Raw genomic sequence first — 16,477 nt, forward strand, 5'->3', positions numbered from 1 at the left:
TGGGCAAAATGTTTTTGTGTGTTTGTGTTTCCTCACATGATTTGTTCTTAAACGTGCATACATGTATATAGAAATATTTGTGTATGTATTTTTTCAACTTTCAATATACATTCACATAATTTATCACTTGCACTAGATACACATTAAAAAAATACCTACTTTTTGTTACATAAGTAAATCTGTTAGCTGTATTAGTAGTAATTATCACTTCTTTCATTTCTATATATTTTTCCTGCACTTGTTCAGAAAGATATTAAAGTATAGTATATGTACCTATTACCCATCATGTGATAAAGATACAATTTTGTACTAAGTGTTAATTATTTGATGCAATTTTAAATTTTGAAATTCTTGAATAAAATACCTGAAAAAAAATCAAGGTGTGATTTGTTTTAACTTTGTACTTCCTAATGATATATTTTTCAGTTCTAATTTTGACTATTTCTTTTTTTATTGATTATCAAACTATTTGCCCTTTGCTTAAAGGACAAGTCCACCCCAGCAAAAAGTTGATTGGAATAAAAAGAGAAAAGTCCAACAAGTATATCACTGAAAATTTCATCAAAATCGGATGTAAAATAAGAAAGCTATGACATTTTAAAATTTCGCTTAATTTCACAAAACAGTTATATGCACATCCTGGTAGGTATGTAAATGAGGGAACTGATGACATCACTCACTCACTATTTCTTTGGTATTTTATTATATGAAATATGAAATATTTTGATTTTCTCATCATTGTCAAGTAAAATGAAGTTTCATTCCTCCCTGAACATGTGGAATTCCATTATTTTAACATTTTGTGCTTCAGGCAAGGAGGTCCTAATCGTCAAATTCGCAAAAATTGAAATATTGTATAATTCAAACAATAACAAACAAAAGAAATAGTGAGTGACATCATCGACTCTCATTTGGATGTAACAAGCTCGTTCATATTACTATTTTGTTAAAAATAAGCGAAACTTTGAAATGTCATAACTTTCTTATTTTACATCCGATTTTGATGAAATTTTCAGCATTGTGCTTGTCTGATTTTTCTCTATTGATTCGAATCAACATTTTTCTGAGGTGGACTTGACCTTAAAGTTTGTCTCTCAATATACATTGAGCACTGTTGTAATTTCACATCTTTCGGGCCCGTTTCATAAAGACTTACAACTACTAGTATCGTAACTTGGTCATTATTGTACGTTTCATGGAAACGTTGATGGCGGATGGCTAATGAGCCTTAATATGTTTATAGATGCCATTATGTTTAGTTGTAACTCTTTAAAAGATGAGCCCCAAGGCAATCACATGTAGGCCTATTTGTCTATTTCTATAAGAGCGCCGATATGAGTAAAACATACTTCCTATAGTTTGGAAATGATTATGAATGCAGAAAAAGATGGATAAAAATGAGCATTTCAGACATAGGTGAGAGAACTGGTCGAAGAAACAGAGAGAGAGATAAATGGAGGAAAGAAGAGGGAGAGAGAGTGTGTGTGTGGGAAGTGGTGGGGGAGAAGTACATCTATAGAAGAATGGTTATCCATATAGGAGCTGAAAGAGAGTGAAGGAAGGAGGGAATAGATAACAAATTGGAAGATAAAGGTGTGAGGGAAAATAAAGGGTGAAGATAAACCCAAAGGGGCAGAAGAGGGATGTGGAGGGACATAGGAGGAATAGATGGGTAGAAAGATGAAGAGGGGAGAATGGAGGCTTATGAATGTGGGGGTGGAGAAAAAATGAGAGGAATATATAGGGGGTCAGGAAAACTGAGACGACACAGAGACGAAGAGATAGAAGGCGATATGATTTAATTGTTGGTAATCGTCAAAATGTTCCTCCAGTTTATTTTTTATTATGTTGGGGGAATCAAAACGAAATCTCAACCAATGTTCAGGTTTTTTTTTTGTTATGCCAAAACTTTGAAAGTGGCTGGATTTAGTTCATGAAACTTGGACATAAAAGTAACCAAGTATCACTGAACATCCTATGTGGGCTTCAGGTCACATGACCAAGGTCGATGAACATTGGCCGTGTTGGGGGTATTTGTTGAGTTGCCTTCATATCTTTGAAAGTTTATGGATCTATTTCATGAAATGTGGACATAAGGGTAACCAAGTATCAATGATCATCTTGCCTAAGTCTTAGGTCACGTGATCAAGGTCAAATATCATTTAGGGTCAGTGAACATAGTATTTTATTATCAAATGAATTGTGCTTTTTCTGAATGATTATAATCGTTTTCAAAGTCAGCACTGCTGCTATATTGAATCGCGTATTGCAGGTGAGACTGCCAGAGGCGTTCCACTTGTGCCAAAATGTCCAGTTCTCATTTCGGAATATCATAAAAATTTCAGCTCGCGCTTCGCGCTACTATTGTATGTATTGTTGTATTACTATTGGGGAGGCATGTATAATCCTAATTAGTCACTGCAAAAGGTCCTTAATAAGTCCCTTATTAGGAGAGTAAAATCGAAAATTTCCCACTCGCGTTTCGCGCTCGCATTAATTGCTTAGTTCCGTATGCATTCTGTTCCTTGCTTCCAGCAACTGCCCAGAATTTGTTCAATTTTCAGGTCTAAATATAATTAAGAACCCCGAAATTTTAGCTCGCTCTACGCATTCGCAATATTTACTTGGCCTTGTAAGATATCTTATCCTATCGACCCTGTTCTTAAATCTTTACATTGGTTGCCCATGAGTGAACGTGTCAAGTTTAAAAACCATTTTGCTGGTGTATCACTCAGTTCTGGCTCTGCTCCACAGTACATCACTGCTCTCGCCAACAACTACATACCATATAGGCTTCTAGCGATCCAGTGACTGCGGTCTAATTAGTTCCAAAATGTAAAACAGAGTAGGGGGAGGGCATTCATCTTTGCGGGTCCCTTGCTATGGAATTCCGTCCTACGAGAGATCCGGGATAGCAAGTGTGTCGAAACATTGAATATTAAGCTAGATGTAAAAACTTACCTCTATTTATTTATTTATTTATTTCGTTTTGTTTACCCAGGGTAACCCCATCAGTGAACTTAGCAAAGTTTTACTTGGGGGCCCTGCATACAAGTAACAAATACATACATATAATAAATACAAACAATGAGAAAAAAGGAAGAAAATATGTTCAAAGAGACAAGCAACCTGCAGGACATACAGACATACTGAAATACATGTGTGTATAAGTAGAACAAAAGTCAACATATTGTGCATGTGCAAATCCATATAACTATATATTCCCTATGATCATATGTTTATTGATTAATTTTGTGTTTACTTGATTGCTCGTCCCTGGAACCAGTCAGATAGGGGTAGTTATTATTAATTTAGTAGTTTCTCGCTCGCCAATAAGATGTAGTGAACGATTGCCTCGAGACTGCACTACGGGAACCACTATCCAGATGATTCCAGAGAATGGCAGCACTATGAGAAAAGGCCTTTTTTCCAGCCTGCGTGCGTACAAGGGTACCACTACACCCAGTGGCGTAGACAGGTTCGTACACCTGGGGGGGATGACTGGGCTGCCAACGCTAGTGAGGGCGCGAAGCGCCCGAGCGAGGGAGCGAAGCGACCGAGCGGGGGGAGGGTGTGGGAGGGGGGTGTCCCCCCTCCCACGGTAGGGAGCTTTTGCAATTTTGAACTTGAAATCGTGCAATCTGATGCATACTTAATGAGGTAAAATAACACACACAAGCGCGCGCGCACGCACACACACACATACTCACACACACACACACACCCGGGTGCGCGCACCACACACATACTACGCCTTGATGACAGACCCTGTCGCAGAATTAGGAATCGCAAGCTCTTGAAGACCTTCATCAGTGCTCGTTGGGCTGTTTCCTGCTGTTGACGGCGGTTGGCGTCCATTTTGACATCGATTTTAGCCTCAGGTTTCAAGGAAATCGCTGCCTTTGCGACTCTGTGACAATTTGAAGCCTTGTGGCTCTCAAATCTGGGTGATGCCTTTTTCCAGTTACAAAAGCCGACTGAAACAAATGCTGGTTCTTTGTTCTTGGCCAATTTCAAGAGTCCGCGTTTTTCTGCCTGTGCACAGTAGAAACACAGTACCCGTTTCAGGGAGGGTTCGTAATGGATCCAGGGGTAGCTTTGGTACCATTTGGCTTGAAACAGAATTTTCTGTTTTAGTTTCTACTACGGGAATGGAAGAAGTAGGGGGGTGATTGCATGGGCTAACCCAGTCGTCAAAAACGGCATCAGCTTCATCATCATCTTTCGCCTCAGATGCTCCATCACCCTCAACGGCACTTTCTTCTGGTTGAACTTCAGGAAGAACAGGCCTATCTCCGACATCATCCGATTTTGATGTAGACGGCTGTTCGTCATCATGTTCTTCTTTCTCATTGTGCTTGAAAAAAGAAGTGATCTTTGATGTTTTCAACTTCTTATTATGAGCCATCCTAGAGCCTGTTCAGACCGGCAGAGATAGCGCGATCTAGCGCGCGCTAGATCGCGCTATCTCTGCGGTGTGGAAGGTACAACGTCGTTTCGGTCCGCCCAACAGCGAGCCACGGCGAGCCAAAACGGCGTGCCACTGGAGCACCTCTTGGGGGTGGTCCACGAGAGATAGCGCGGTCTAGCGCGCGCTAGATCGCGCTATCTCTGCCGGTGTGAACCCGAGCTACGATAGCACGCCGGAAGTCATCGTTCTACAACGCCATGAAATAAACGTAGGCCGGCTAGCATAATAGGCACAGCGATATCGAGCTCTCAACTAACTAGTACGGGTTCGTAATAGCGCGCGAAATCTTTGACCGCTCTGACCTCATGACGTCACGCGTCATGGCAACAGGACCTCTCAAAAAAGGGGGTGCTACGATAGACCGCGCTATCTCACTGCGGTGTGAATCCGGCGAATGCCAATGGGCGGACCGTGGATCGCGCTACGATAGCGCGATCCACGGTCCGCCCACGGTCCCCCCTTGCGGTGTGAACAGCCTCCTAGAATCCTAAAATCAATTCACGCTGTGAATTATGTAAGTGACACACTCACATATATTTCCCCCTTAAAAAGTTAAGGAAGACAAGGCCTCCTGCTGAGCGGACTCACCACGTGTTTTTGTTTTCTAGCTAACTGCCTTAGCGCGTCCCTTCTCTCCCCGCACGTAATGCGCACATAACACGGCGTACGCTCGTAATCCGCATCCCTGATTTTCAATAGCTTCTTTCACACGTTAAAAGCCAATCTTGTGGTTATCTTGTGGTTTGCAATCTAAGAGGCTGTTCTCACTCAGTTCCTTAAACTAGTTTAGTGGAAACTAGTTTAGTGGAAACTAGTTTAACGCTAAGTGAGAACGGTCGAAGCGCTCTTGGAAGCGCTCTTCCAAACCAGTTTGGAAGACCACCTCGCGATGTAGTTTTCAAGATCGCTTCGCATCGGAAAAGTGGTTTTAGCGTAAGTGAGGACACAACCGTTCTTCGGGAAGCGATCTTCGCACATTTTGAGCGCGCTACTCCACACGACAGGTGTAGAATGCCTATGCTGCGGTTTCGAATTTCGCGCGAAACGTGTCACCCCACTGAGAGCGTTTCCATAGCAACAAGAGCGCTTTACGTGAAGTGATTTTGAAAACCACTTTCGTGTGATCAAGTGAGAACGCTAGCAAAGCGATCTTCCAAACTGGCTTTCTGAACCGGTTCCCAGTAAACTAGTTTTAGGAACGTAGTGAGAACAGCCTCTTAGAGGTATCTTGTGGTTATCTTGTGGTTTGCCCCATTTGAACACGCAAAACTCGTGGTTATCTTTTGGTTTCCACACCACGAGATTGCGCGCACTGCAAAATATGCGCGATTAATCTTGTGGTTATCTTGTGGTTTCCAAACCACAAGATAACCACAAAATACTTGTAAGATTTTCTTTTTTTTACCGTCTGAATTGGCTTTCACCATGTGAATGCGGCTAATAACAATAAACACAATTACAATAATGATGAGGATTATTATTATCATCATCATAATTATTATTAATATTATAGTTGTTATCATTATTATTATTACTATTATTATCATCATTATGACTTATTAAAGGTCAAGTCCACCTCAGAGAAATGTTGATTTGAATCAATAGAGAAAAATCAGACAAGCACAATGCTGAAAATTTCATCAAAATCGGATGTAAAATAAGAAAGTTATGACATTTCAAAGTTTCGCTTATTTTTAACAAAATAGTTCTATGAACGAGCCAGTTACATCCAAATGAGAGAGTCGATGATGTCACTCACTCACTATTTCTTTTGTTTTTTATTGTTTGAATTATACAATATTTCAATTTTTGCGAATTTGACGATTAGGACCTCCATGCCTGTAGCACAAAATGTTAAAATAATGGAATTCCACATGTTCAGGTAGGAATGAAACTTCATTTCACATGACAATGATGAGAAAATCAAAATAGTTCATATTTCATATAATAAAATACAAAAGAAATAGTGAGTGAGTGATGTCATCAGTTCCCTCATTTGCATACCGGCCAGGATGTGCATATAATTATTTTGTGAAATTAAGCGAAATTTTAAAATGTCATAACTTTCTTATTTTACATCAGATTTTGATGAAATTTTCAGTGTTATACTTGTTGGATTTTTCTCTTTTTATTCCAATCAACTTTTTGTTGGGGTGGACTTGTCCTTTAAGTAACCAAATATCATTCCCCAAAACCTGGGGGGGATGATTGTACATGCCATCCCCCCCACCTTGTGAGGTGGGGGGGGGGATGCATCCCCCTCATCCCCCCCCCCCCCCCCCGTTGTCTACGCCCCTGACTACACCATTGTGAACCGAGTTTCTAGTTCTGTACAAGTGGACATAATTACTAGATCTTACCAGGGAAGTGTTCCCTGATCTTACTACGAGTTCAGATAGATATATTGGCGCTTCCCCGTTAAGAATAGTGTGAATTGTTTTACATTTATGGTATTTCCACCTTTCTTCAATCGAAACCCATTTGAGTCTATGGAGCACCTGTTCAATAGGTGTAGAAAAACTAACTTTTAGAATTAGACGGGCCATTTTCTTATGCTGTCTAATTAAGCCATCCTTAAGATACTGTGCACACATGCTCCAAGAATTACTACAGTAATCAAAGTATGGTAATATAAGTGAATTAGCTAGGACTTTTGAACTGTCAATCGTGAGGTATTTTCTGAGCCTACTGAGGAGGGCTATCCGTGAGCCAATCTTCTTCATTGATTCTTCTACATTCTTTTACCAGGTCATGGTATCATCCATCCACACCCCTAGATATTTATAATTATTGACTCTTTCAAGCACGTGGTTTTTAACAACTAGGTTAATATCATCACAGGTTGGAAGTTTCCTGGGGGATCAAAAAATCATGTATTGCGTTTTAGATAAATTTAGCCTCAGACGGTTTTGTGTCAGTCATTTATTCAAGTTCAAGCTCTTTGTTTAATACTAATTCAATATCATTGATATTGTGAGCACTATGATACAGTATAGTGTCATCAGCATACATCATAATGTGACACTTATCCAGAATGCTGGGTAAAGCATTCACCATAACTGAAAGCAACAGAGGTCCGATAATCGAACCTTGCGGAACGCCTGTCTTGACATTAGTAATGTCAGACAAGGTTCCTTTGACAAATGTACGTTGAGTTCTTCCAGATAAGTATGATTGAATCCTGGTAAGCTCTCTGCCTTTAACACCATAGAAGGGAAGTTTCTTTAGCAACAATTCATGACTGACAGAGTCAAAGGCCTATGACTCAATTTATCAATGATTGTGGGTTATTTTGTTGCTCCGATCCCCTTCACTTGCGGGCCTTGAGCATCTCTGGATATGGCGCCTAATAAATTGCACATATTATTATTATCATTATTATCTGTAATTTTTTAGCTAAGATGTATAATGAATACCACAAGTCTTTAGTAACGCTATACCCCTCAAAAGCATCAACAATAAAAATCAGCATTTAGCAGCCGATCGTGTAAAATAAGGGTGACAGTATTTCCCCCCATTGGCGAAAGTTTGATCCGTCACTGCCCCAGACCGTTTGACTAAAAAGACAAAGAGAAAAATCGTCCTCTGGGATCAAAACCCCAATTTATTACCCTTATCATAATCGCACATCGAACCTTACCAAAATTGTCTGTAATATTATTACGTCATTAATTTAATACGCGCGTAATTGTGCGCCCATATGCGCTGCAAATATGCCTTCATAGCAACTTCAATTGAGCAATAAACGGTTTTGAAATTTCGAACCAAATTCGAAGGTACATTGATCATGAGAAAATCATTACTTTATAACCAATATAATCTCATTATGCTTGGTCTAACCTAACAATCATGGATGTGTTTGATCAGCTCTTTATTCGAGGAGTCAAAATTATATTTTGGAAAGGACCAGCTTTGGTTATGGAGGAGCGACAACTTCTTGGAGAAGTAATGTAAGTAACGTTAGGCTTATTGTTAGACTTGTTAAACCCGCCTCGACTATTCTTGAACTTTATTTAGTTTTAGAGCTCATTTTTTCAAGAAAACGAATATGCCGATATCAATCAATGTTCATTTAGAATTTTAAGGGGGTTTCACAATGTCTCGTGCAAACGTTTAGTTTACGATCATTTGGTCACACAATAACAAATTTCCCAACGTTGGTCCAACGTAACATAGGTCCAACGCTGTATTGTTACCTTAGAATATAGCAATTGCTAACTAGATACATGTAGATCTTGTTAACTATTTGACTTACATTTTGCACCCAATGCAGCTAATAGTAATTTAAACTTAGCGTTACAAAGTTTGTTGTTAAATTTTACTTTCAGATCCAAAATCTAGATCTAGATCTATTTGTTTTTATTTGCTCGATCTCTCTAACGTTAGGTTGAAATATCCGCTTTTGTTCAGTCTCCTACCAGAATCGTCTCGTATAGATACAATGGAATTCCTCAAAAAGGTAAGTTACTGTGACTATGAAAAAAAAATACTGTAAGTTCTCGCAGACTGTATTTTTCAACTTGGCCCCTTTGGCTTGAATCTACCATTATTTGATTTAAGGCAATTATCATTTATCAATCCATCAAAATTCTATTCCAGAACTCAATTAACTGATTAACAGCTTTTTGCAGCAGGCTAAGAGCAATATAAATATGTGAACGAGTTTGACAACTGGCTTTCCATGAAAGTGTGATCTCAGTTAACCGAGGGTTATCTAAACAATGGCTATCAAATACCACCCCTCGTTTTATTCACGTGACCAAAAAAAAAAACACGTCAAATTTCTATGTCGCCCCCCCCCCCCATATAATTATCCTGGTACCACCTCTTGGAGAGAGCGAGTCATAATCTCCGCATCCTTTCCCATATTCTCTCTCTCCTCTCCTCTTCTCTTCGTGGTCTATTCGATTTCATATCGGGTCTAATCGCTTACTGCATACTGCATAATATCTATCATTTCGTCTCATTAATTATTTTTCCAAAAGAAAATGCTGGAGCTTGGAGTGCAAAAGATTGACGAACTGAACTGCTTTCGTGTCATGAATGGACAACTCTACTGGGAAATGATTCAATCCAAGCCTCTCACATCGTTTGAATTGGTGCTTGAAGAGTTTCTCTTCCGAGAGAGATTGGAATCTGCTGTAAGGTCCCTTAACAACGAAATTGAAAACTATCGGGAGATATCCAGAAAGGATCTGAAGGTCGAGGAAGTATCTACAGAATCGGAACATTTTATAAATCATAATAACCAAAATAGCACGAGAAGCCAATGTCCAAATATTTCTATATGTGATCATGATCTTTTAAACAGAACCAATCAATGCAACCAAAGCAATATCGATAGAGTAAAGGAAGATATCGATATTTTGCCAGAGAATCACTTCTTTTGTCTTGATGGATCATCGGAAGGTTTTCAGGATTTCAAAGTAGAAAAACGAATTGATCATACTGATGATTTTCAGAATGAATATCGAGCGATAACATTTCACAGCATGAGAGGAAAATTAGATTTCAATGAATTGGGTGAAAATACAAGACATGATGTTAACACTGAAGCAGTATCGTGTCATAACTGAATGTTTTACTACGCAACTACATTGCGATGTCCGTACTGATTTATTTTTCACCTTTTTTTTAGAGAGAGTTGCAATATTATTGATCTGAATCAAATTGTGTTTGATGATCCCATAACAACTTGCTCTGTAAAACGGAACAAGGAAAACATCACTACTATTTTGTGTATGACCTCATGCTCCCGCAGACAACACGATCTGCATGATCAGACTTATACGAGACCATTTCTTAAATCATATTTTGCATTTACAAATAAGCTACAACTTTCTTTGAAGTCAAGTTCAGCACATGCAATACTATATAGGAATATACTAACATCAGAATTCTGCTTTGCTGCAAGCCTTGTGTTGGAGTGAAGTTGAAATCAGCTCCAATTTATACAGAGAGACTCGAAATAAACTAGAATATTGATTTTAGTATTTATTCCACTATTCAGAAATTTGATCATTCAAAGTTTTTTTTTAGGTTGGAATGCTGAATATCAAAATGCTAAATACACTTTATTTGTAAATCAGAATGCAACGCATCGTGTTCGCCTGACTTTATTCTACATGCGGACTTGACGACAACAAAGGCAGTATCTCGGGGGTTCCCATCTTCAAAGTTATTGCAATCGATTCGATTCCCAATCACAACCAAAGACTGGAGATGAACTTATGTAGCTTTATTCGCAGCTGAAATCAATCTCATTGATCAGCAATGAGCCAATACGCGTACATTAGTCAAAAGGTGTGCCTTTTGGGGGTTGACATCCGTGAACATAATGCAGAAATAAGAATGAATTTATGCAAGGGAGTCATCCCTATGACTTTGGCTTTGGTCTTTCCATTTATTTCCTCACGGTTCACAATTGTCACCTCTCTTTGTTCCTTGTTCATTGTTGATTGTCGTGATAACATAAGATGTATTATATGTAAATCTGGTGCTAAATGGTAAACGTGAATTTGTAAATGTGAAAACTTTCATCAATAAAGTCGTTTGGTAAGGAACATGTTATAATAGACACTGCATTTATAGGAAAGTAATGGGATATACATGTACAGTGTAATGATAGATGGCATATGCACGTTTGGTTGAACAGACTGGAAACATCAAAATTTTCCACGAATAATGCTATAATTCAATAAATGAATGTTAATTGAGCTCTTTTGGGGCCTTCAAACAACTGCTTTCTTCATTTTGTTTTCTTATATCTTCTTTGAAAATGTTTTTTTTGTGGGGATTTTCACTTATTCTTTGGTGGTTATGCAATTTATCCCCATTGTCCAATATCTCCCCTAATGTTAAAAAAGAGGAATATTATACAAATATTCAATGTTGATGAGTGCGATCGTTCCGAATATTGCATGAGTGTGCAAGATGAAAAAGTCTATTGAACGACGCGAAGCGGAGTTGAATAGACTGTTTCAACTTGCAACGAATGTAATATTCGGAACGTCGCACGAATACAACATTGAATATTTGTTTTATACAACACCGATAGCTTACACTTTAGACTAGATAGGCTAGATCCATAGGTCTAGTCTATGACTAACGCGCGTTAGGTCTTTAATTTTGCTTACAATGTTTTTTTTTTTTAGAGTCAGTAGATTTAAACCAGTAATCCCAGGAGAGTCAAGTACTTTCAACATAGATAGATCCATGAGGTCAAATTTGTGAACGAATTCCATAAAATCCAGAAGGAAATCCAGAAGGTATATACGCAGTCGTACCCTGGGAATAATTTGCTTAGCAACGTACGTACGCGCATTGTGTTCAGTTTAGCAACGTTTATGCGCAGTGCTACGTACATCGGTCAGAGATACGAAAACGTGATTACGCGCGTATACCGCTTATTCACTTAACGTGTACGGGGCATGTCCATGGGTTCAGTGTGCCCAGGGATCTTGCAGTGCTGGCTCATTTACTTCAGCGTGCTATAGTCGACTATATCACGAGCGTGCAATAGTCGACTATAGCACGGCTAGCGTATCTTAGCGTGCTATAGCTGATTCCTCTGAATGTCATGTGACACGCTTTCATCCAATCAGCTGTCAAGGATCTATCAATGTGTTGTGTAAACATTCTTAGTCATTATTTTGATAACAATGACCATGGCATAGCTTGACAAGATATCCAATGAGTTAAAAGAAATTTTCCTGATAATTCCAATTTCACCCCTATAGTTATACAATATTGCCGAGAGCAGAATTGGCGATTGTAATTTCATTTTATTCACCATCTTTATGTCGTCAATCATGGGCGTGAATCTCAGGGGGACAGGGGAACGCGTCCCTCCACTTTTTATAAGGTGGGGGGGGGGGGGCACAATATCAAATGCCCCTATATACTATTTATGGTCTTTTATAATGACGGAACAAAAAAGGGAGAAAGATAAAAAGGAAAAAGAGGAGAAAAAAAGAAGAGGAGTAAAGACAAGTGAATAAAATTAGGTGAGGGGAAGACCTCGAAAATAAAAAAAATCTTTAATTTCACTATATAAAATTTTCGCTCACGCTTCGTATTCCCATTGCCCGTTTGATGAGTTACATCTTGATCAATAAGCTGATATTGAGCTAAATAATCAAGATGTGATGTTAATGTGCAAAACATTGCTCGGACATCGAACTTTCATCATTTTGTTTGATTTACAAATTGATTTTCAAAAAGTGCTCTGTAAATTTTCCGTTTTATGGCCTAAGTACCAACATTTTCAGCTCGCGCTCCGCGCTCGCATTATTTGACTATCCTCTTCGTTTAGTCCATAAGTTCTCAAACTATTCCTTTTCATGTCGGATTGTCAAAATGTATAAGCTAGCGCTGCAAGCTCGCATTTTTGATTGGTGATGTATGTATGATGGGGGGACCTAAAGCTACGCACTTTGTTTTCAAACAATAAAAACTATCCCAATTTTAATATTTCAACAAATATCTTTCACTAATTTGTGGCAAACATTCTAAAGATCATTAACCAAGAAGAAAATATCGCAAAACTCACTAATACGAAAATCCCGCCGTGTTTTCCGAACACCTCTTGATTTCGCCACCCGATGAAGAAGGGGTCCTAAAGCTACGCACTCGATTTATCATGCAAAAAAAATAGTATTTCCTGTGCCTCAATTTCTAAAATATATTATAGGAAAAAGTGAAATTTAAGCGAATATAACTTCAAAATTCCAAACAGTTGTTGGTTTCTCTGCATTTAGAGATTTACTGCAGCCTCTGTAGAAAAAATTGAATAGGAATCGTTCGTCACTCTGCAGTCACAGTTCCACTTACAGCTACAGAGTGCGCATTTGCCATAAAAACTGTATGCGCGATGAGTGGTGCGTAGCTTTAGGACCCGCGCAGCTTTAGGACGTTTAGGACCCCCTGCCATATACACGTAATTCTAGCAAGCTACTTAAAATCTAGGAATAATTACAAAGAATAAATTCTGCTTATATGCATTAGTAGTAGTTGTAACTACTACTTTGAAGAATCTTTGTTTTGTTACAGTTTTTATCGTTTTCTCGCTAGATTCAGTGGCTTACAATATTAAGTGGGAGCGTGTAATGTACGTACACACATAATATTATGTACATTATGTTCATACGTAAACACACCCACACTAGAGTATAAATGTGGGGCGGGGGTACTTTTTTTTTTACAAAGATCAATGACCTGGCAAATAAAGGGGAAAAAGGGAAGAAAATGAGAGAAAATTATTGAAATACGATATAATTTTCCGAATATCATGTCAAAAGCTATCACAGAATCAGATTCTTATTTCAAAGAGGTCAGAATTTTCGCTCGCTCACATTTTTAAAGAATATATTTACTTTCATGACAAGAAATATATTTAAAAAAAACCATCAATTCTAATAAACCGTTTCAATTCTTTGAATTCAATCGAATGAAGACGGTTCAAAGATAAATGATTTTAAGCACGCGTAGCTCCAATACTGGCATCCTTAGTCCAGATGGTGGCCCTTTGAGATTTTGGGAGTATCACGCGATTGGTGGTTAGTGTGGGGGGAAAAGCGTTCAGTGGATGGAGCACACTGTACTTTTTTCCTTAACCCCGGGAAATAGGTGGGGCTAAGGGGGGCCCCGGGGTTAAGCTTAGCCCACTTCGTTTTCACACCATGTTTTAGCAACGTGGGCTAGCACGGTAAATAGTACGGTACTATCTGGCCCTGCAAAAAACAGGGTTAGCCGGCTTATTGTGGTGCTATAGCACCACAATTGCGGTGCTAAGTGATGCAGTGTGAAACGAAACTGGGCTAAGGAAAAGAAGGGCTAAGTAATAGCCAATCACAGAAGTCGAAATTGCACGTTAATCACGCTCTGTATGGTAAAATCATCAATATTCATGAACTGTGGGATAGTCCGCGGTTAAGACGTTAACCCCGGCTAAGCAGATAGTATGGGGTTAAGAAAGACAGTGTGAATCGAAAAAAAAAGTATGGGGTTAAGGATAGTCCGGGGTTAAGGATAGTATGGGGTTAAGGAAATGCAATGTGAAAAGCATACCATTTGAGAGTGCAATAAAGGATCTCAAAAAAAAGGCCAGTATCTGGACTACCCTGGTTAGTTTCGGTCAGGCCTCCTGATTTGAACCCCCTTCGGGTTTAAAACCATGGACTAAAAAAACCAGGAGGGGGTTTAAATCCTTTGTGAATTCGGGCCATGAAGAGCATACGCATTCTGCCAACCAAAATGATGTAAGCGAGCCGATTTTTTTGTATTCCGACCAGAAAAAAAGGTACATTTTAAAGACTGTTTTTCAGGAATTCATGAAGGACAGGACTATCTCACCAATCCTCTCAGGTGAACGAAAGCAGGGAATGGAAGTGTTTTATATTCAGACCTAAAAAAACAATTACCCTATGTAGCCATGATATACAAGCATGTCACTACATTAAATAAAAGCTCGAAGTGCGATAACGGGATTTTAGTATTATCTTAATTTCCTTGAACAGTATTATTTATCTTACCAAACAGATAATGCAATCAACAGGAGTGATGAACACATAGGCCCTAAGCAAATGTTTCAAAAAGTTATTGAAAAAAAATCTTATGTAATATGATAAAATATAATATATATTATAGCATAATGTAATAAATTGTACATCACAGAGATCCCTAGCTGGCAGCTTATTGGATGAATGCGCGTCAGTCCTGTTGCTTCGGGTCATTGAATAGACTGTTTCAACTTGCACACTCATGTAATGTTCGGAACGATCGCACTCATCAACATTGAATATTTGTATAATCATTTCTTCATCTTCTCCCCCACTTCATTTCTCTTTCTTTCTCCCTCTTGCCCCCGTAGTTACGCCAAGTAGAAGATGTTGGAGGCGCGATAGCTCAGTCGGTAGAGCGGGGGTTTCGGATTCCGGTGACCCGGGTTCGATTCCCAAGTGGAGCGCTAGTGCCCTTTGGTAAGGCATTTATCCTCATTACCAGGTCCCTCGGAGAGGACCTTAAGCCGTTTGTCCCCTGGTTGCTTGCTCACAGGCATTCGTGCTTTCTTAGCAGTCAGGTAAAACAACAACCTCGGTATAAACAGATGCCAAATGACCTTTCGTTTTTCTTGTATTTTCGGCTTGCATTAATTTCACCTTTTATCTTACACCACTTCAAATACCTAGTCCATGTTACTGTTGATCAAACTACGCTATATGAATAGGAACACCCCTTCCCCCCTCTCTCTAGGTTCGAACGACTGTCTGAATAAGACCCCCACCCTCTCTGCCCTTTTCTCCCTTTCCCTTCTATTCCGTCTTTTTTCACCCCTCTCTCTCTTTTTATATGAATGTTAGCCCCACCAATTAGCCCACTTCGTTTTCACACTACGTTTTAGCAAAGTGGGCTAGCACGGTAAATAGTACGGTACTATCTGGCCCTGCAAACAAGCAGGGTTAGCCGGCTTATTGTGGTGCTAGCACCACAATTGCGGTGCTAAGAGATGCAGTGTGAAAACGAAACAGGGCTAAGGAAAGTGGGACTAAGCATTAGCCAATCACAGAAGTCGAATTGCACGTTAATAACGCTCTGTATGGTAAAATCATCAATATTCATGAGCTGAGAGATAGTCCGGGGTTAAGGCATTAACCCCGGCTGAGCAGATAGTATGGGGTTAAGAAAGAGTGTGAATCGAAAAAAAGATAGTATGGGGTTAAGGATAGTCCGGGGTTAAGGATAGTGTGGGGTTAAGGAAATGCAGTGTGAAAATTATTTCAGGCATACTCATATACGTATAGGCAGGCTAATATGTAATCATTCCTCCCCTTCATCCCCTCCCGTATGAAGTCCCGTCTATGCCCTCAACTGAGGGCTATGAGACTTTCGTTCCGCTAGTATTCAAACTTGATTATTTATATTTCATTTATATGTTTTCAATTATTTTTATTCCAATTGTTTAGATAATATGCTTTAATCTGTCCATTTTAAGACTTCAGCCGAAGT

At 39.1% G+C, this 16,477-nt stretch overlaps 1 protein-coding gene across 1 annotated transcript in view; it reads right to left on the reverse strand.

Annotated features, from left to right (window-relative positions):
- Window positions 1-4,408, reverse strand: part of LOC129253739 (valacyclovir hydrolase-like) — a 57,650-nt gene extending 53,242 nt beyond the window's left edge. The window contains exon 1 of the mRNA XM_064095733.1: window positions 4,187-4,408. Coding sequence (XP_063951803.1) covers window positions 4,187-4,408 — 222 coding nt within the window. The remainder of the gene's footprint in view (window positions 1-4,186) is intronic.
- Between the last annotated feature and the right edge of the window lie 12,069 nt (window positions 4,409-16,477).

The sequence above is a fragment of the Lytechinus pictus genome, chromosome 2 (assembly GCF_037042905.1).
Source record: "Lytechinus pictus isolate F3 Inbred chromosome 2, Lp3.0, whole genome shotgun sequence".
Classification (NCBI taxonomy): domain Eukaryota; kingdom Metazoa; phylum Echinodermata; class Echinoidea; order Temnopleuroida; family Toxopneustidae; genus Lytechinus; species Lytechinus pictus.